General features: G+C 45.7%; 1 protein-coding gene across 2 annotated transcripts in view; it reads left to right on the top strand.

Annotated features, from left to right (window-relative positions):
- The window catches only part of FBXW8 (F-box and WD repeat domain containing 8), a 116,908-nt gene extending 95,076 nt beyond the window's left edge, over nucleotides 1-21,832 (top strand). Inside the window, exons 8-11 of one of the 2 annotated variants that reach the window (XM_036115858.2) lie at nucleotides 3,622-3,749; nucleotides 16,860-17,033; nucleotides 18,735-18,845; nucleotides 19,180-21,832. In XM_036115858.2, coding sequence (XP_035971751.1) covers nucleotides 3,622-3,749; nucleotides 16,860-17,033; nucleotides 18,735-18,845; nucleotides 19,180-19,312 — 546 coding nt within the window. In that variant the 3' untranslated portion in view covers nucleotides 19,313-21,832. The other variant, XM_036115859.2, reaches the window with a different exon arrangement.

The raw sequence follows: 21,832 nt of genomic DNA, 5'->3' as shown, positions 1-21,832 counted from the left end.
TGAAGAGGTGGACCCTTTCAGCTGGCAGCAGGCTGGGGCTTCTGCACGTCAGCCGCCATCCCTGGTCATCCAGTACCTACTGCAAAGATGATGATTAATAAATATTTGTTGACTTAGCTGTTGAACGAATTACATTATTGGTCTAAAAAAGTAGAAACAACCCAAGTAGCCATCAGTATGAAATTACATATCCATAGAGAAATTCTGTGCAGCCATTAAAAAGAACAAGATCTATCTATAAAGACCAATGAGGAAAGGACTCTCATGTTGTTTAGGAAAAACAAGTTGTAAAACAATATAATCCCATTCAGAGGAAAAAAACAGTTTTATACGCACAGAGAAACAGACAAGGCAGACCTACGTCTAGCCGTATATACACTGAACTGCTAAAGGGTGGTTATTTCTGAGATCTACAGTAGGTTACCACTTCTTGTTATGTCATTCTGTTAGAATTTGTTACAAGATCTATTACGCTTGAAATCAGGAAAAAAATAAGTTGTTTAAGAAAAAGATTTCAAAGAAATCTGAACAGCTGCCAAAATTCAAAGTTTGGATTCTAAGACTAGGATTTATGGAAATACTTTAAGGTTTCTAAGAAGAAAAAAAAAAAAAAAGGAACTTTCTGCTGAAGTTCTTTTTAAACAATGCTTGTTTCCATCAGGTGCTCTCTCAATAGATCTCTACCTGGAAGCCAAAGAGCAAGGCACACCACCCAGGGTCCTCTGACCGCACACACACCTCCTGTAGTTCTCTCTGGAAAGTAGATGCCGGTCTGAACCTTGTCGCTCGAAATCATTCTTAAAATAAAACTTTGCTCTGTAATCACTTACGTAGGCTCTTTTGTAGCATACACTTGGTACTTAAAGGGAAAAATCCCCAGCAATATCTATTGATTTGGCGGTCACATTAGTGCAGAACATTTTCTCTGAGATTTTAGCTCTGGATAGTATTTGCCTTCTTTCCAGCATATCCATACACCTCTGAGAGGGAGTCAAGTGGCCATGGGTTGAGACTCACCCAACTAGGGCAATAAAGAGAAAAATTAGTCTAATGCATGGTCTTAACAAGAGGGGGGGAGTGTGAGCATGAATAATTAATCTCACTTGTCTGTGGCAATCAGATAAAATGAAGTCCCATTTGCTCAACCTTATTAAAAGAGAGAGAGTGCGGGAGGGAGAAATGGTAAAGGTCGTTAAGGGACTTTTAACATGGAAAGACCCGCCTCTGAGATGGGTAATGTGTTTTCTAATCTCTGTGGTCTTTAACTAACCCTAATGGTAAAGGTGCTCTTCGGATATTTGGATTCATTGAATTATTAAACATTTCAGAAAATACTTGACTCTTGACTATGAACGTTGATACCTTTATGATGAATTTGCAGTCTTTCTGGAGAGGGATCAGATTTCCCTGTGTCACTCAGAGATGACCCCCTCCACTTGTCAAAAAAGAATGAGAAAAAGTAAAGACGGACTCAACACTAGATTTTCATTCTTACAGTTACCGCAGACATTTGCACATTCGGGGGCCTACCTTCCTACTATGGAAGTTGAAAAAGAAATTTGAGTCTAAGAACTCTACCAAGATACAGAAGCAAAGAAGATTACCTTTATATGAGGGACCATGAGGTTGCTATTAATTTTTTTTCTCCCTTCTGGAGCTGATTTTATGCAGCTTTTAGGTTATTCACTATAGATCGAAGATTTGATTATTTCTGTGTTCTTACTTGAAAGAATAACTTTTTTCGGGTATTTTAGAATTGTTGAAATGTTTTCAGAATTATTAGAACTATTTAGAATTCTTTGAGTTTTTTCAAACTTATTTTCAACTGCTTGAAAACAAAAATAAAACTTAGCTTGTTCTCTGTAGTCTTAATGGATTAGGAAAGCATTTTAAAATTTGAAATAGCCTTGGGGCGCCTGGGTGGCTCAGTCGTTAAGCATCTGCCTTTGGCTCTGGGTGGCTCAGTCGTTAAGCATCTGCCTTTGGCTCAGGTCAGGATCCCAGGGTCCTGGGATCGAGCCCCGCATCGGGCTCCCTGCTCCGCGGGAAGCCTGCTTCTCCCTCTCCCACTCCCCCTGCTTGTGTTCCCTCTCTGGCTGTCTTTCTCTCTGTCAAATAAATAAAATCTTTAAAAATAAATAAATAAATAAATAAATAAATAAATAAATAAAATTTGAAATAACCTCTTTTCCTTTCAGGTGCTGCTGGTAATAGTTAACATGATAGTCTTGTTTGAACTGTGAAGCATTTCCAAAGATTCACTTGTTAGAAATGTGTGTTGACAAGGAGATCATGGTTTTCAAGGTGGAGACCATCAACCTCTCAGTACTGAAATAAGAATCTGTATCCTGATAAATTGATAAATATAAGGTTGAGAAGAAAAAGATAGCACAAGATTTTCATGTGTGTGCAAAGGGAGGACAATCTCTATAAAATATTAACATTAAAACTTTTGAGTCCAGTCATTTTAACTACATGATCAACAGAATAGAAGCATGCTCAGAAGTGTGTGTGTGTGTGTGTGTGTGTGTGTGAGAGAGAGAGAGAGAGAGAGAGAATGAGGAGGCTTTTGAACTGTGAATTCTGGGGACAGGGGCTGTATCTTAAGTATTTACAACAGTGACTAATCCACAGCAAGCATTTTTTTTTTTAAGATTTTACTTATTTGAGAGAGAGTGAGAGATCACAGAGGCAGTGGGAGAGGGAGAAGCAGACTCCCTGCTGAGCAGAGAGCCTGACACAGGGCTCGATCCCAGGACCCTGAGATCGTGACCAGAGCCGAAGGCAGACACTCAAATGACTGAGCCACCCAGGCACTCCCAAAGCAAGCATTTAATGTTAATTAATTGAATTACTATGGGGTTTTTTTTTAGTAAAAGACTTAAATAATCTTTAGAAAGATTCCTTATGAATCATCCTTTTTTTTCTTTTTGCTGGAGAGAAAACACAGAAATGTTCAATCATAATGAATACATTGTCTGGAGATCAAGGATACTTTATTTGCTTTCACACCTTATAGAACAGAACCTCCTAAAATTAGCATGTGGAGAGTGGCTAAAGAGAGAAAGGTTTGGGAATGTCAATTATACATCAGTTAAAAAACTTTTTTAACATTCGGGAATAAGACTTTGTGTTTTGGTTTGTAGTTTAGTCTTAAAGAATCATCTGTCATGTAGTGATTAACTATCCATCCTGGAAATTTTTACCTTCTGGGATAGCAATACAGAGAGGGGAAAAATAAGAGAACACAGGCTGGCTCATTTGCAGACATCAGAAAATCAGAAGGTACCTTCCAAATCCGACACAGTCAGTGACCCTTAGTTTTCATGCTGCTCTTTCTAGGTTAGGAAATTGGGCTACTTAATGTCCCCATTTGGCATTTTCCTTTGTGTCCTATGATTTTTGTACCTTGGCCTGAGGAATTCTTTGGATGTTCTTTTGTTTTCTTTTGCATCTCCTTTTGTCATTCTAGGAGCCATATCCCTATCCTGGAAAAGGTCAGGAAATTACTCACAGCACATCTCCATTAAGGGGAGCTGGGTGACGGGGTGGGAACGAGAAGTGTTGGATGGAGGCCTGCTGTCTGCAGCCGCACACCCACGTATCTTCCTTCCTTCCCAGATCCTGGTGTACAGCCTGGAAGCAGAACGCTGCCTCTCGAAGCTGGGCAACGCGCTTGGTGATTTCACTTGCGTCAACCTCAGGGACAGCCCTCCCAACCTCATGGTCAGTGGCAACATGGACAGGAGGTAGGTGTGAGTGAAGAGCCACGTTTTTAGCCCTGGCCATTTGTGCCAGGGCTTTGCCCCTCCGCTGTGCTCGCTCGTTCCCTCTGCTGCTTGCACGGCTACGTTCTCACTCCGCAGCCTTGCCTGCCTCAGTTCAGCCTGATCCTTAAATACCGTCTCTGTGAACTTGGAGAACAAAGTCTTGCATTAGGTAATAGTTGGACAGAGCTATGTCTCTGCCTCATTTCTGAAACACCATGGGAAGGTGGTCTTTTAAGCCATTTGGTGGACACAGTTGGTGGAAGGTCCAGTGAGACCACTTGGAATATCTTTTGTCCCCCTGCTGCAAAATTTGTTTGGCATTTAAAAGCTCACTTTCTAATATTAAAAACAATAACCTAAGGGCTGAATCATGTTCAACAGAATAGGGTTGCCTGCCAAATGATGTCAAGAGTGTATTTCAGAACACTATGGTGTCCCTCTGGTGATGGGGGGAAAAAGGGACTTGATGGGAACAGATTCCAGTTTCTATTTAGCTGATTAGCAGTCTTCTCTTTAACGCTTTGGCTTAGGGAGTCGGATTTTCCTGCTGCAGGGTCCAGTGCCAGCCACGGACGCTCCAGGAACCATCAGCACGAAAGGATTAAAGTGTTTGAAAAGACCCTCTGAGTCCAAATTTTAGGTCTTTTTCCCTCCCCGTTCCCTCTCCCCCTTGTCTTTTCTTTTCCTTGTCTTTTTTTTTTGGCTGGTTAGCTGCCGCGTCTGATCCAGTGCCCCGAAGAGAGGTAGCATGGCTGGAGGCCAGGGTCTGCCAGCGCCCCCTCCCCCGGCCCGGCCGGGGGCTGCAGGTGGTGGGCTGCTCGGTGGGGGGATCAGATCGCGAGGCGGGCACTCCCGTGTGCCAAGTCTCAGACCTCGGCCACACCAGTGCAGCAGCTTGCAAAAATAATTATCGTATCAAATAATATTTTCAACTCCTGACCTTCACCCCGCTGCTACCCCCTTCCCTTAGAGCAGAAAGATAATGTGAGTGTGCTCTATTGACAGAAAATTGTTTCTCAAGGCTTCCTAAAATGGCTGATAATTTCTGAGCTCGAGAATTAAACTCCTCAGTGTATGTCCAGTTTTTCTCTTAAAAAACAAAAAACAAAAAACTAGGCTTGGTAAGTGGCCCCACGTGTGGCCCAGCAAACGAAACCTGACTGGTTTGCAGTTTACTCCCATGTTGTAGTTTCCAGACCGAGCCGTACAACGGCTCCACGCTTATCTGGTAGGATCCCCCCCAGGGACCGAGCCGCTCCTACTCTCTTTCCAGGAGAGCAAATGCAGAGGGCTCTCAGGGGCATCCAAATGGAAGGGTTTAGGATTGTAGGTTACGCTTCAGAGTTTGTTTACAGCATGAGCATTTGGGTGTTCAACTACAGCTAGGCTCCCAGGAAACCACCGTAGTGTTCCAGAGAAGAGGCCTCTACCGCCTGCATAACGTAGCCCAGTCAGCTGTAGGGGGACAGTTAAAGCCAGACTGTCCTGACCCTTGTCAGCTGAACAGCATCTTGCCCTTAGGAGACCCTCAAACTCCGTAAAGCTTTGTCCTCTGGAGCAGGGCTGCCAGAAGAGAAGCTAAAGGCCCTGTGTAAAATGGCTCTCTGGTCCTGTTCAAGTGCAGGTTTGCCCGTGGGAAGTCTGTTTCGTTAGGAAACCAGTGTTACGGTGTGGTTTTGGTTTGTTCTGTTTTTTAATCCTCTGTCTCTGTGGATGTAAAGAACAGACTAGTGGCTTGGAGTCGAGAAGGGGGGTATGCAGAGTGGCGTTTCATCAGGGCAGTCCTAGACCTGTTCTGGCTGTTTGACCGCTGCTGGGACGTCAGGGGCTTGCTGTCGTTCCTTATGATCAGAATAGTAGTGTAAGCAAAATGAATTTGAAACACAGGGGTTAAAAAATTATACATCTGGAAAAAAGAAAGCATAAGGAATCTAGACTCTCAAATCTAGTAGAGGGAAGGGGTGTGCGTGTGTTTTCAGCAGAGGCTTACTGGCTAGGAGTTGGATCTCACTAGAGATGTACGCACAGGCTCTTACAGCTTATGGTTTATCTCAAAAGTGGGAGTAAGGGGTCAAATACTATGAAGAGAACTATGTACTTGGTTGTCACTTAATGGCCGATGCAATTTTAAAAACCGGGAACCCCCCCTTTTTTTTTTATTTAAACTTAATTTCTACTGCGGTCTCTTAGTGCTCTATCAGTAACTTGAGAATGAAGTGGACTCTAAAGATACATAAAACTGTCCCAGCTTAAGACAAAAATAATTTTTCATGAATGTAAGGAAATTAGCAAACATGGAGTTTTGTAAGGAGTTTTTTTTGGGGGGGGGCAGTGGGCGGTGAGGCTAAAATTTAAAGGAAAAGAATAGCTCACCTAGCATCTCACCCTTTCCAGAAAAGACAGAGTCTGATAAAGACAAAGAGAATGATTAGGGTGGAAATAGTTATTGTTGGCTTGTGCTTCTCCCTTGCACATTTTGTCCTTTCCTGCTAAACCGAGAAGAGCGAGGAGTAACATCAGGAGTGCACTCGTGTCTGTTCTCCTCACCAGCGTCCAGTGCTCAGTGAGTGCTCAACACCAAGTTTTGTATTTAGTCGAAGATATCCTTTTTACATTTTCACAGCTGTGCAATCAGGGCGTGTCCTTTATAAGGACATCTTAAAATTAATTGGCAGCATTTTTAGATGTTACACAAAATAATGGTGCTTCTTATGATCAATGGTATTTTCAATTAAATGGAAGTATGCGTTTGCTCAATGAAGGCAAAATGAATTAATGGCTTAGGAATGATAACACTTACGAGAAGCCTGAATAGGTTACCAAGAGAAAGACTGAAGGAAATAGGCCACTTTGTTGTTTAGTTTAACCTCTGTTTGGGGTTCACTGAGCATTTAATCTGTGCATTTATGTCTTCTACCAAATTATTATTTCTTCAGATGTTTTTTCTGCACTAATCCCTTTCTCCTCTCCTTTTGGGACTCAATGATGTCAGACCTTCTGATATTATCCCATAGGCCACTGATGCTCTCTCTGTTCATTTTCTTCCCTAAACTTTCTGTCCTTCAGATTGTTTAATAACTCTTCAATTTAACTTCAGGTTCAATGACTCTTTCCTCTGTTATATCCATTCTCCCTACTGAGCCCATCCAGTGAATTTTTTATTTCAGATCTTTTGAGTTCAAAATTTGCATATAGATCTGTTTGTCTGCTCAGAACATCATTCTTTCTTACCATTTTACCTTTATTGATGATTCCCCAAATCTGGGTTATTTGTTTTTTCCCTTAAGAGTGGGTCACATTTTCCTGGGGTTTTTTGGTTGGTTTGTTTCTGTGGGGTGTGGGGGGGTGTATGTCAAGTAATTTTGGATTGTATCCTGGACATTTGAAATGTTATGTTGTGTCCACTTTGGAACCTGTTGTATAATCCTCTGGAGAATGTTAAGATTTTTGTTTTAGGGGGTGTCTGGGTGGCTCAGTTGGTTAAGCGTCTGACTCTTGATCTTAGCATCTGTTCAAGCCCCATGTTGGGCTCCACGCTGGGGCGTGGAGCCTACTTTAAAAAAAAAAAAAGATTGTTGTAAATGGGGAGTGACCCTGGTTAGGTTCAGACTGCAAGTTCTGTCTTCTGTGGCTGGTGATTCCAGTGTCAGCTCAATTTTCAAAGGTTTTGTTAATGCTTCTCTGGCTCTGTCCCACACATAATGTTACTCAGGGGTTAGTCTGAGATGGTATTGGTTTTTTATTTTTTTAACTAAAGTATAGCTGACATACAATGTTATATTAGTTCAGGTAAACAACATAGTGATCCAATAATTTTAGCCATTTATGCATTATCACCAGGATAAGTATAGTTACTATTACCATACAACATTCTTGACTGTATTCCCTATGCTGTACTTTTCATCTCTGGGACTTATTTATTTTATACCTGGAATATTGTACTCTCTTAATCTCCCTCACAATTTTGTTCATCCTACTGCCCCGACAACCACCAATTTGTTCTCCATATTTATGAGTCTGTTTCTGTTTTTTTGTTTGTTTGCTTGTTTTGTTTTTTAGATTTGTTTTTTAGATTCCACATCTGTGAAATCATATGGTATTTGTCTTTTTCTCTTTGACTTATTTCTCTCAGTATAATACCTTCTAGGTCCATCCATGTTGTAAGTGGAAAGATTTCACTTTTTATGGCTGAGAATATTCTATTGTGTATATATACCACGTCTTCTTTGTCCATCCATCTATCAATGGACACCTAAATTGCTTCCAGCTCTTGTAAATAATGCCACAGTGAACACAAGAGTGCATGTATCTTTTCAAATTAGTGTTTTTGTTTTCTTTGGGTAAATACCCAGCGGTGGAATTTTTAATTTTTTGAGGATCCCCCATACTGCTTTCCACAGTGGCTGCACCAGTTTGCATGCCCACTAACAGTGCCCAGGGTCCCCTTTTCTCCACATCCTCGCCAACACTTATTTCTTTTTGATACTAGCCATTCTGACTGGCATGAGGTCATATCTCATTGTCGTTTTGATTTGCATTTCCCTGATGATAAGTGGTGTTGAGCATCTTTTCCTGTGTCTGTTGGCCATCTCTGGGTCTTCAGAAAAAAATGTCTATTCCGGTCGTCTGGAGACGGCAGTGTGAGCTGAAATCTCAGCCTTTGCTGTACTGCACGGGAGCGGTCCTGCACACAGCTCAGAGACGAGCCTGATGGCTGGGGGGGGGCTTGTACAAACAGCAATAGGCGCTTCTTCAGTTTCTTCCTCTCTTCATCCCGACACTTTCCAGCCTTCAGGGGCTCCTTTCTCTTGGGCCTCTGACCAGAAGTGAGAGTTTCTCTCAGTTTTCCCTGCCTGTTTCACTACCACCATGCAGCTCTGTGGTAACAAAGCAAAAGAGAAAAGAGCGGGGGAAATCCCCACAAAGACATCCCTTCCCCAACACACATGTTCTTGGGACTGGAAGGGCCCTTTCCCTTGGTTCTTCAGAAAGATGGTGTTTCTTTTGGAGTATGAGCTCCTACACCACCACACGACTCTTGGAGTTCATACGTGGGGCATGGCTGAGAGAAGAGGGAAAAAATTGGAAACCCATTCCCCATGTGGCCACTTCCTCCACAGCCCACCATCCCAGAGTTGACTCTTCAGTGTCCTCAGGTATTTGCTTTGTGTTTCATCCAGAGGATTTGGTTGTGGTCAGCAGGAGACAGGCAGTTAACAGGCTTCATTCTTGGCCAGAACCAGAACTCCCACTTTCTCTTCAATGATTTAAATAATGAGTAGTTGGCAGTCGGGGGCTGTGTTAATGGAGGCCCCTTTCCATTCTGTCTATTCTCAGTCTCCTCATCAGTGTCCTGCTCATTCCCTACCATGAAATCGGGGATCTGGAACAGAGCAGCTCATCAGTGCTCTGCAGGGAGAATCTAAGTGGGAGTTGGTGGTGGGGGCCTATGTCAGGATGGGAGAGGGCTGCCAACAGGCGACAGACACCGCACCAACAGTTCCCACGGCCTTTCTCGCCCTGGAATCTCAAGATGAGTTTTTAAATTTTTAGCAGCTTTACGGAGATAAATTCACATGCCTACAATTTGCCAATTTAAATTGTACAATCCACAAAGTTAAATTGTACGACATTCACAAGGTCGTGCAGCCATCACCATGACCCTAAAAAGAAACCTGTACCCACCAGCAGCCACTCCCCATTTCCCTCTGGCCCCTCCAGCTCCAGGCAACCACTGTTCTATTTTCTGTCTCTATGAATCTGTTTTGGACATTTCATATAAACGGAATCCTATAAAATGCGACCTTTCGTGACTGGCTTCTTCCACTTAACGTTTCCAAGTTAAACTTGCGTTGTAGCATGAATCACTACTTCATTCCTTCTATGGCCAAATAGTATGCCGTCGTATGAATATACTACATTTATTCGTTCATCAATTAATGAACACTTGGGTTGTTTCCACTTTTTGACTATTACAAATACTGCTGTATCATTCAAGTACAAATTTCTGTGTGGACGCAGGTTTTCAGTTTTCTTGGCTATAAACTGAGGAGTGGAATTGCTGGCTTATATGGTAACTCAATGTTGAACCTTTTCAGGAACTTCCAGACTCTCTTCAAGAGTGGCTGCACCATGTGACAGTCCCACTGGCGGTGGGCGACGGTCCTCATGGCCCACATCCTCACCAGTCCTCGCTCTGGTCTTTAACTGTAGCGTAACGGGTGTGAAGCGGCAGCTTATCGTGGTTTTGAGTTTCATCGTCCTGGTGGCTAATGGTGTTGAACATCCTTTCATGTGCTTTTGGCCTCATCGGATAAGTGTGCGGTCAGATCCTTGGCCTGTTTTTTTAGCTCGGTTACTTGTCTTTTTATCTACTGAGTTGTAAGAGTCCTTCATGGATTCCAGATGCCAAGCCTGTATCAGATACGATTGGCAAGTACTTTTCCCCGTCGGTGGGCTGTCCCTTCATTCTCTTGGTGGCGTCTTTGGCAGCACGAAGTCTTTAATTTTGATGAGGTTCCGTTCGTCTGTTTAGTTCTGTCCCTAGTGCTGTTGCTATCACGCCGAAGAGCCATTTCCTAGCCCGGGGTCACGAAGATCTACTCTTATATAAGCCGCCTTCCCAGAATTCTCCTAGTTTTGGCTGTCCCGTTGAGGCCCCGATGCAGTTACGGCTGATGTTTGTATATGCTGCGAGGCGGAGCCCCCCTCATTCTTCTGCGTGGATGTCCAGCACTCTCTGTCGGAAGGCCATCCTTTGCCCCGTCGGACTGGTCAGCACCATTGTTGAAAATCAGCTGACTGTAAAATAGAGCAGATATTCTATTTATAGTCATCTGATTAAAATTTAAAATCTAAAAGGATATTAAAATAAGCTAAATATTTCCATGTTTCCAATGTGGGATCATGTGCCTTATTTTCGGAGGCGGGGTACGCACGTCGCCAGGAAGGTCGAGTGAGCAGTCCGAGGGAACTCCAAACCTCAGAGATACAGCTTTAAAATGCAGAGCTCCGAGGAGAGCCTAGAGTTGGAAAATTAAACTGGCTCGTTCTACTTAAAACTGTATGTTCTTCTAGTTGCTGTTGACAGTGAATCCTTCACCAGAGGCCATCGTCAGTGCTGCAGAGATAAAGCTATTGATTTTGGCATATAAGGTTATATTTAAGATTCTCTAATAGCCCAGGTTCAACAGGACAAAACAGAATCATGTATTGATTTCTTGAAAAAAAAACAAAACAAAACAAAACTAGCTTTTCTGATTAATTTGGTGTTTAAAAAAAGGGCTCCATGTTAATGTTTTCTTATTTGTTCCCTCTATTTTCTGGATAGAAATATAGCTTTAGGTCAGGTCCTTCTAAATGAAACTGCCGAGCCAGAGTCTGAGTAGGCTTCATCTTTGCCATCAAACACAGTTTGCCTTATTATCATTCGGGACTATTTAATCCAAACCAATGGGAGGCGACCCCTGAGTGATGACCCCCAGCTAGAGAGTCTCAGAGCTTACTTCTGGCCCCGACAAACACGAAGTGGTGGTGTGCGAGAGAGAGTGAGTGGGGCGTAAATGTTGTGTTTGCTCCATCTGCAAGGGTTCTAATAAGTTATTCAAAGCTCTTACACAGGACCAACCAGAGCGTGCCTCCCTCTCAGTTCCAGCACGTTTTCCTGCCCATCAGATGGATGCTCCTCTGCTGGAGTCTTTGGAAGGTTCTGGTGTCTTTTATTTTAATTGGCGGGCTAGAGCCGACTCCTAGGGTGTGATTTTCATTAGAGAGGGGCTGGAGAGAGGGAGCGTTGGAACAGCCCTCCAAACCCAACCATGAATATTAAACATAATACAGTTACATCTCTCGGACCAATTATTTTTCTTTTCAACGGGCAAAGTTGACGAAATACTCGCTAGATAGGAATTCACAATATCTACCATTGGCTTCTTTCTGGCCCTGGAATCCGTTGTCTTGGCAGGATTTTGTGCCCATTTGTCGTGCTACCTGTTTCCCAGCATCGAGTCTCTGATTGGAGTGCTAAGGTTGCACGCCTGGCCAAGGGACACGGTTCAGGTTGGTGGCGCACACTGTCAGATGCTCGAGGCAGACACGGGTTTCTTAATGTGGATTGAATGGCTCGTGTGGACTGTGCACACCGTAGGGTGTGCTATTTCGGTCTGTTGACGAGAAAGCAGAGTGATGCCTCTCTAAGGAGAGGTCATAAATGCTTTTCGTTTTTTCCTGGGGGGAGAAGTTCAAGTCTCTTTTGGCCCGTTTTTGTTTTCCTTAGTGATGTAAAATACACAAGTGCTGTATCTTTTGGTGTATTTGTTTATTTTGTTTGGAGCCATCCATGCTGGTATCTAAATACAATAGGAAAACAGATGGCAAACTTTGAACTTCTGGACCAAATTTGTGTTTGCCTTTGTCTCCCTAACAGCCAAACTGTAAATTATGGAGTATAAATATTCAACAGAGGAGCTCTTTATGAAAATCACCCCAGCAAAATAGACCCTTATTAACCAAACATGCGCTGAAAAGTCCTTGGGCTAGAATCTTCGTCCTCCCCCCGCCCGTCCTTTACCAGGTGCCCTGAGGGAGCGATGCAGCTGTGGCCTGCGGGCAGTGCTCCCTTCACAGCATTTACACCTTCTCCCACTGCTCTTTCGCACACATGCCTCAAGCAGCTCTAAATGCTGAGAGGGAGACTGGTTTTCCGAGCCTGTTCCCTGCTCTCCCCGCATCTGTAGCCCCCGACCGCTCCCTGGGGAGGGAGGGAGGGAGGGAGGGAGGGCCGCGCGGCCCCAGTCACGGAGCTCGAGGGCGCGCTGCGGGGTCTAGATGGTTCCCTGCGCTGGCCAGGAAGAACGAGCGCGTCTGTCTCTGTGTTCTGGGACTACGTATTTCTCCAGTCCAGTTTTATCTGAAACAAAGCATACATCTGGGAGCGTATGTAAGCCGTGTCCAGTTTAGTCACGGAATGCCTGTGCATCCACCCCCAGCTTAAGAAACAGCATGGCCCGTACCCCTGAAGAACTCGGGGTGCCCCCTCCCCCCTCACGAATGAGTTCCTGTTTCTGAAACAACCCGGCAGTGTCTCCGCTTAGAAGGAAAGGGCGCCTTTATGCCCTTCGTTCTGCTATTGCTGTTACCAGTTCGAGTGTGTCCTTCCAGAATCTTAAGATTTTTCTTTTTTTTTTTTTTCAGAGAGAGTGGGGGCGGGGGTCAGGGGAGGGAGGGAGAGACTCTTAAGCAGGCTCCACACCCAGCGCTTGGAGCCCAATGCAGGACTCGATCTCACAACCCTGAGATCAAGCCCTGAGCTAAAACCGAGTCCAACGCTTGCGCCCCCAAAATCTTAAAATTTTCCAGCTTCACTTAAACAGGTAACCTACACATTAAATTCAAAAGCACAACGGAGAAGCCAGGCTTCTCTTCCTGAGCAGCCCAGTCCTCCTCCACAGGGTGTCTGCACGCCCACACCTGTCACAGCCCCGGGCTGCCCTGCCCCCGTACAGAGGGGCCCCGCTGTGTGGTGGCCCCTTCACTGACAGGCGCAGCGAGAGTCCCGGCCCCTCCCTTTCCAGTCCTCGATCGGTGATGGCTTCATTCCTCAGGTTGCTTTTAGGACCTCTTTCTGTCACTTCAGTAGGACACTTAGAAATATGTAATTCTCATTTTGATTAGTGCTCATGGAGTGTGAGTATGCATGCTTTTCATGAATTCTAGAAAAATACCAGCCATTAACTATACGGATATTGCCCCATGATGAGCTGTCCCCTTCTATCATTTGCATCTCTTAACCCCTGTCACATTTTTCATCTGTTTATCTGTGCTCCATTTTAGGTTATCTTTCAAATTTATTGTCTAATCCACAAATTCTTCTGAATTTAATTTCAGGAGTGGTATTTTCATTTCTGGAAGTTTTATGTGGCTGTTTTTTTTTTTTTAAGGCAGGTGTCTTGACTCCCACTCCCCACCCCGTTTTGGGTGGGCCCAAGTCTTACCATCTTGTCCTGGTTCCTGAGGTTGGCACCTACCAGAAGCCTTGCCCCACCCCAGGTTGTCCAGGCTGCTTTCCAGCTTGGGCCCCGGGGCAGTCACTAGCTTTGTGAACCCAGCAGTGCATTTTAAAGGGTGTTATTTATCCAGCAGTACTAAGTGATTTTCAGTGGGAGGGTCAGTGAGTTGTCTGAAACAGAAACCCCATCTTTTGCTACTAAAAACAGTGCTGTAGCTAATGGCCTTATATGTCCGTGTGTGTATTTTTATACACATATTAGATACAGCCTAGATAAATTCCCAGAAGCAAAACTGCCAGATCAAAAGTAAAGTATATTGTTTGCTGAATATTGCCAGATCACACCCCAAAGAGGCGTGCTCACATCAGGCATACGTAAGTACCTGTCTGTCCAAGGCTCCCCAGCATGAAGGGTCTCACCGAGTTTACTACCATACTTGACCTTTGCCAGGTAGATGGATAGGCAGCAGGTGGTATCCAAATGTGATTTTAGTTCATGATTCCTCTCATTACCAGTGAACACATCTCACACATGTTTAAAAGCCATTAGTATTTTCCTGTGAACTTTTTTTTCTTAGCTTTTCTCTTATTTTAATATTGGGTTGCGAATCTTTACTTTCAATTCGAATGAATTTTTTTAACAAGAAATTAGCCAGTTATCTCTGTTGCAAACATTTCCCCAGTTTATCATTTTTGCCTTTTTTTCCCCCCATGTAGGAAAATTTTAAAACACTTTTATATATAGTTATCAATATCTTCCTTCTTGACTTTGAGGTTTTTTGGTTTAGAAGGGCCTTCCCTATTCTGAATATTCTTGTAGCTAATGAACTCTCCGAGCCATCTAGAATTTATTTTGAGGCAGTGTAGCTGGTAGAGCTCCAAGTTGAGAAAGTTATTATAGGGTATTGTCTTTAATTGCTTTTATAAGTGAGATCTTTGAGTACAGTTTTTAAAACTAGTGGTTGTTTGTACCTAAGATAGCTAATTGATTTTGACATATTTCATTTGATTTATTACTGAATTATCTTCGACTGTCATTTCTAATAAACTTGTCCACTTCTCATTTTTTCTTGTATCTAATTGTACCTAATTTTTAAAACAATGTGAAGTATTAGTAAAAGCAGATCACTGTTTCTTAAAGCCTTCATTAGGAGTAAGTGCTATATCTCCTCACGTTTCAGTATCCATGATTTGTTGTAGTAACTTGGTGAACTATATTAATAGACATCCTCGATGAATTCTGTATTTTATTTTGGTCTGAGCCCTGATACCGATCTAGTGTTGTCTTTGATACTCTGCTGTCATGGTCAGTTTTGGGGAGGACAGAATGCTGGCTTCACAGACAGACGTGGGAAGCTGTGCGCCTTGCTTGCTAGGCTGTGGAGCGGTGTGCAGAGTCCCTGGGCTCTTCCCTCCAGGATGGGCCCATTTAGCTTGTTTGTGGGACAGTCTGCTCCTTGTAGCCTTTTCTATCTTTGGGGGTGGGGTCAGTTTGGGTAACTGTCATTTTTCTAGAAAGTTGTTTATTTCATCTAGGTTTTCAATTTGGAGACTTAAAATCAGCTTAAACCTGAGTAGATTATGACTCAAGAAACTGAATGACTTAAAAAAAAAACTACAAAAACTAGGTCCATCTAAGTTTTTTTTTTTTTCCCCCTGGGCAGTTTTACCAAACATTTACTAAACTCTCCCCTTAGTCATTCTAAAGCTTTTTGTCCTGAAATCAGCACAGGCAACACAGGAAGGGTGGAGTTTTACTTTGTGATCCATTCAGAGCGCTTACTGTTAATATGTGGGTTTGTCCTGTGTGCATCCATGACTCAGGAAGCATGTTAGGTCTTGAGCAGTCGGTCTGGTGCTACACTGAGTGTTTTCTTCATCTCTCCAGGGCCTGTATGTTCTGCCAGGATTTTGCTACATCCCTTTCTTTTAGAAAGTATCCACAGGTAGCTGATTTGGGGTCTTTTCCTGTTAAGAAAGAAAATCTTAATTATGCATTTAAACTTGGTAACTACACTGGATATAGAATTTTTGGTTCAAATTAATGTTCCTCAGAACTCTGAAAACAATAGACCTAGAGTGTGCATGCTCATAACTGAGAGTTTAGGACACAGAATGTGTTTCAGATCGTCTCTACTCAACACTTGTTGGGACCACACGTAACCTGTCAGCATTGGGTTTGTCCAGCTCCCCTGCTGGGTGGTAGGGTCTTTTCCTTCTTGACTTTTCCTTCTTGACCTTCTTGACTCAGCGCAGAGGCTGTTAAATTCACCTGTACTGAAATTTTGCCACATTTAATTTTTGCTCTTGTGGCTTGTTTCCGGAACTATGTTGGTGTTTCTGCTGGATGAGAAATTTCTGTCTCATTATCTAATTTGTCTATATGTAGAAATTCAGCATATTCTTAGGTAAAGAGTAGTTTTTAAATAGGTTCTTAAATTCAGATTATGACAAAGTTAATTGCTTTGAGACTTCAGGTAAGTGGCAGCCAACTGTCCACATAGTCAACCATAGACAGACACATCCCTTTTCAAATTTCAACAAGAAGGTGATGAACTTAGAGAGTCGAGTTAAATACCAGAAAAGTGTTGATTTCCCAACCAGGTAAGGATCTGGGTTGGAGACGCGTGTGGCTGGTTTACCTCCTGCCCTTAACAGAATCTTAGATGGCCGGCACGACTATGTGCTGGACACCTCACTTACCCCTGGGACAGCCTGCACCGTCGCACGCCAGTCCCCGCTCACCTTCCCTCGGAGCGGACTCGTGCTCAGGGCAGGTGTCTTTCCTGTCGAGCAGAGAAAGAGCATGATATTTCTCAAGTCTCTCTTGTTCCAGGGGCTTTTAAGTCATTCTGACTAGAGAGTTGCAAGCACTGTAAGCGAGCTCGTTCCTCGTGCATCTTGGCCTCTGTGAGCGTGTATAAGGGGATACAACGTCCCTGCCGGTAGTTAGATGTTTGCAACCGAAGGGGTTTTTGTATGTTCTGTCTTCACAAGATCGTTGTGCATAGACCAGCACCACTGGGGATGAATGTGTCATTTCGGGCTTTAATTTGCATCCCATTTCCCGTCTCTGTGTCCAGGGTGAGGATCCACGACCTCCGCACTGACAAAATTGCCCTGTCGCTGTCTGCCCACCAGCTGGGAGTCTCTGCGGTGCAGATGGACGACTGGAAAATCGTCAGCGGAGGCGAGGAAGGCCTGGTCTCCGTGTGGGATTATCGGATGAGCCAGAAGCTGTGGGAAGTGCACTCCAGGTAACAGGCTGCCTCTGAGCCAGCTCCCCGCACCGTCCTTGGCATAGCCCCTGGGCCGGGTGCAGGGGTTCCGTTTCTCAGGCCAGGAACCCCGGTCCCGGGAGAGGCAGCTCCTCTCTCTCTCATCGCTGCCAGGACTCCTGCACAACTCGGGTCGGCAAGACCCAGTGGGAGTCTCCAACGCATAAGAGAAGGCAGGGCAGTCCAGGTCAGGTGCAAAAGCAGGCAAGGTTAAAAGACGAATTGGCTGCTGCTTAGCAGTGGGAGCTAGTGCTCACTCCCTTCAGCAGCTTTTATTAGACTCGAGCCCTGGGTGAGAGCTACACTGCCCACTCTGTCCAGCCGGGCCTTACTCGGCGAGCAGGTGTGTAATCTTTTTTCCTGCTTTCTGTGGTGATGCGTGGACTTGCCACCAGGTGGTGCCGGAAGGCAGCTAAAACTCAGCCATGGTGGCATCCCCAAAAGAACTGCCCTAAGCAGCTGGTCCACCTCCCCTTCTAGGGCAGCTCTCCCTGCAGCTCCGGCCCCAGGGGACGCCACCATCCCCTCTCCTGCTTTCCAGCAGATCTTTTTCTTTCCCTGAAAAGCTATGCTCCCTCCAATGCATCATTCGGGGGAAGCCAGGGTCAGTAAGATCTTCCCCAGAATTTTCCTGTCCCAGCACTCATCTTCCTAACTCATTTGTAAATGTACAACCAGTCTTCAACGCTGGTTAGTGGCTTGTCCCGGGCAAGGCCCCCATTTCCACCAGGACACCTCTGGGCCTCACTCCTCAGTCTCCTGCCTGTGCACGCAGCTGGTCTGGTTCTCTTGAGCCTCTGGTCCAGCTCTGCAGTACGTGGGAGCCTCTGCTGCCACGCTCCCTGGTTCCTCCTGCCATCTTCAGCCAGCTCCCCTTGTCCTCGCCATTCCCTGGGCCCCTAGTGAAGTCTTCTAGCTGGTGCCCTGGACCAACAGAGCTGAACTCAGATTCCCCCTGAATCTTCAGTACTCTCAAGAGTACTGTTCTGTTCCAGCCAAGAAGCCTGTCCCTGCCATCCCAGGAGCAGCCCCTGCTTGGCCTGCACACGTCCTTGCTGAAAGGCCTGGCTGATGGGCCTTTTCCACCCGGGGCCCAGTGCCGAATCCTGTGTCCCATCTTGGGGGCTTGTAATGTCTCTTGTGCTCTAGAAACACTGGTGAAACACTGGTCCTGTTCTGTGGGGATGCATCTTCCAGCTAGTTAGGAATCCTCTGACGGCAGGCTCCTGCTTGCAGTAGACATCTTTTCTATCCTGTCTCCCCTTGCTTGTGCTGTGACCAAGGAGGCACTGGACGAAAGTTTTTAGAATGAACAGAAGCCTTTGCTACATTGATTTCTAGCCATTGCTGCACAATGTCGCAGCATGAAAGCACCTGCAGATGGTCCATACTTCCGTGGTAGCCCTCTCAGCCTTAGGAGGGAGGGGGCTTTTAGGGCTCAGCCCCACACCGTGAGCTGGGGAGCCTGGCTTGGAGAACTTACCCAAGGCCAGCCCGCCCGAAATGGGGCTGTTCTCTCCCGCAGGTGGCTAACTTCCTTGACATCCGAAACACCATGTTGCTGGGTAGCCAACCAGACAGCGCCCAGGCTTGTCCTCTGGCAATGAGAAGCTTGGCAGAGGGTTCTAAAGCCCAGTTTCAGGGGGCTCCCTTTCCCACGGCTCTCCTGTCGTGTTCCAGGCACCCCGTTCGTCACCTGTCCTTCACCAGCCACAGCCTCATCACGGCCAACGTGCCCTACGAGAGGGTGGTGCGCAACACGGACCTGGACAACTTCACCGCTCACAGGAGGTCAGTGCGCTGGGGCTGCGGGGGTTCCGGGCCTCCCGCCAGGGTCTTCTCTCAGGCACGGCCGTTCTAGCAGTTGTGAGGAGCCTCCCCAGGGGTCTGGCCGTGGCTCGACTCCTAGTGCTGGTGGCCAAGCCCCGTCCTCCTCAAGCTGCAGGGTGACTCTGCTCTCCCCCCCGACAGCAGGGTCCTTCCCTGACGCTGACCCTTTCCACCCCGCCGCCAGCCTCTCGGCACGCCATGCCCTCCACCAGACTTGTCTCGAGTCCGGGGATTCTGAGGGACACGTCCTGGGTGTCCGGTACTGACGCGCTCGCTGTCCGTGTGCTTCCTCTAGGCACCGCGGGCTGATCCACGCCTACGAGTTTGCCGTGGACCGGCTGGCCTTCCAGAGCGCGCTTCCCGTCTGCCGAGCGGCCAGCGACACGGCGCCGGCCTACAGCTACGACCTTGCGCTCGCCTTTCCCTAGGACCGTGGGTGGGGGAGCAGGGGGACAGATGGGAAGAACCCAAGCAGATGTTTAAAACTACTGCGGAGCTCTGCCCCAGATTTTAAAGGGTTGGGCTGGGGGAAGAAAGCCCAGGGCGCGCCTGTGGGCAAGACGGGGGCGTAGGACACTGTGCTGCCCTGGCGACGGGGTGGGTCTGCCCCGCCGGCTGTACGCTACCCCTGCAGGGCCCTGCTCCACCCTTCCAGTCTTCAAGCCCTTCGCTCTCAGATCACACATAACCCGCCCCCCAGTGCAAACCTAGGCTAACAGTACTGTCTTCTCATAGTTTTTACCACAATTTATAATTACATATTTATACACTTATTGCATTAAGGACTGTTTACTTTGTATCACATGTTGTGGACACCACAGATTATTTTCTACCTATCAGCTGCATAAACAGTTATCCTCCACCTAGGCTGGAAGAGCTGGGGAAGAGACCTTTACCTTCCACCACTGGGCTAAAGCAGGGCAGCACCGGGAACTCTTCCAAAAGATGAAGAGGGCAAACCACTGCATTACTCTTGATTTGGACTGTTCTGAGCAGCGGCCACTAGTACCCCTTCAAAATATGAAAGTCATGCTCCTCAGGGGTGGTCAACACATGAAGGATTCAGAGGATCTACTTAATAGAATTTACAAGCATGATCCAATAGAGTTTTGTGCCTTTTTAAATATCCACAGACCACGCACAGAAAATGGCTGTCTGAAGACCACAAAGACACATCCAGGCCCAAATCAGTGACCCCGATGCAATAAAATTAGATAAAGTGAAAAAAATGGAAAATGTGAACCCTTTGGGCCATGAAAACACTGAACATCAAAACCCCAGGGGTGAGGCCAGAGTGGACAAAGTGAGGCTTGAATAGAAAATAGATAAATGAATAGCTGTCACCTCAAATAGTGACCCCCCAAGGAAGGAATTAAAGAAGGGTTAAAAACACCCATTGATGGAATAGAAAACCAACAAATCGCAAAGTTAATCGTAACACCAAAACCCTATGCTCACCCCATTTTACACTGAACCAGCTTTTGGAAAGCCAAAATATACTGTTTTTTCTTTTTAGTGAGTAGAGGGGCGAGTGGGAGAATCCTAAGCAGACTCCCCGCTGAGCACAGGGCTCAATCCCACAACCCCAAGATCAAGAGCAGGACGCCCAACCGACTGAGCCACCCAGGGGCCTCCAAAATACACACCTCTGGATACCGAAAAGCACAAGGGGCTGTGAGAAACTATGCACACAGGATTTTCAGGGTGGGGATGATCTACCCACATGAATCCAGAGAGAAAAACGAAGCTCTCCTACTATACACGAGTGTATAAAATTAGAAGGAAGTATTTTCAGAGTGCTTCAGATATTCCATCATTACAAACCTCCATGCAACTCGACAGGACAGTAGACCCAGAGAAAGAGCCGCACCTGGGAATCATCCCTCGCTTTCAGACGGCCTTCTGCTTCCTTTCAACCAAATTACTTCCGAAATGAAGCTAGTCTGCAGTTAGCAGATGAAGTATTTTGTTTACTCCTGTTGTCATGTGGTGCTCTGACCCCCTCGTGACCTCGCTCTGTAAGGTTTTTCATCTCATAGCCTTAGTGCAACTGGACCACTAAGTAAACACATTTTTAAGAGGCCCTTCCCGGGGCGCCTGGGTGGCTCAGTTGGTTAAGCGACTGCCTTCGGCTCAGGTCATGATCCTGGAGTCCTTGGATCGAGTCCCGCATCGGGCTCCCTGCTCGGCAGGGAGTCTGCTTCTCCCTCTGACCCTCCCCGCTCTCATGTGCTCTCTCTCATTCTCTCTCTCTCAAATAAATAAATAAAATCTTTTAAAAAAAAAAAAAAAAAAAAAGAGGCCCTTCCAGTTTGATTTCACCATTTTACAGATGTGTTCTCCCTTCCCAGCTTTGCAGCCATGAAAGGTCCTTGAAAACTCAGAAAATTCTACCAAAACTAAGAATAGTTTTAAACTATTGTCATTCGCTGCCAACAGTAGTCCAGTGTAAAATGTCACGATTATAGGGGGTTTCTTTCCTCCCCGTTTATAACCTCTCTTATCCTTAAGGAAAATTGCCTGGTTTTGTGAAGGAGGGTTTATCAGATCCAGACTGAATCCCAGAGTTTGCTGCTGCAAACTTTACACCATGGAAGGTGGGGAAAGGACCAGAGTTCCTCTAGAAATCAACATTTACCCAGTGACTTAAAAACCCTTTGGCCCACGCCCACCCCTTCCGCTCATCCCACCTTACCTTCATCCCTGTTGGCTAGTTTGAGGGAGTTTCTTTGCAAGTTCGGAGTTGTGAGCAGATGTATCATGTCCTTTTCTTCTGTAGCCCTTCTGCTGCTCAGACGCTTCCCCCTCCGTCTCCCCTAAAGAGAGAAGAGACTCCTATGTCACTGGGGGAGCCAGAGGGCCCAGCGCCAGAGCTCTTGTGTCTTAAAATGTTGTCTGCCTTTTGCTTATACTTTATGTCTGTTGGTTCTAATAAATTTTTAAAATCC

The sequence above is a fragment of the Halichoerus grypus genome, chromosome 13, assembly GCF_964656455.1.
Source record: "Halichoerus grypus chromosome 13, mHalGry1.hap1.1, whole genome shotgun sequence".
Taxonomy (NCBI): Eukaryota; Metazoa; Chordata; class Mammalia; order Carnivora; family Phocidae; genus Halichoerus; species Halichoerus grypus.
This window is presented reverse-complemented; position numbering and strand designations above follow the sequence as displayed.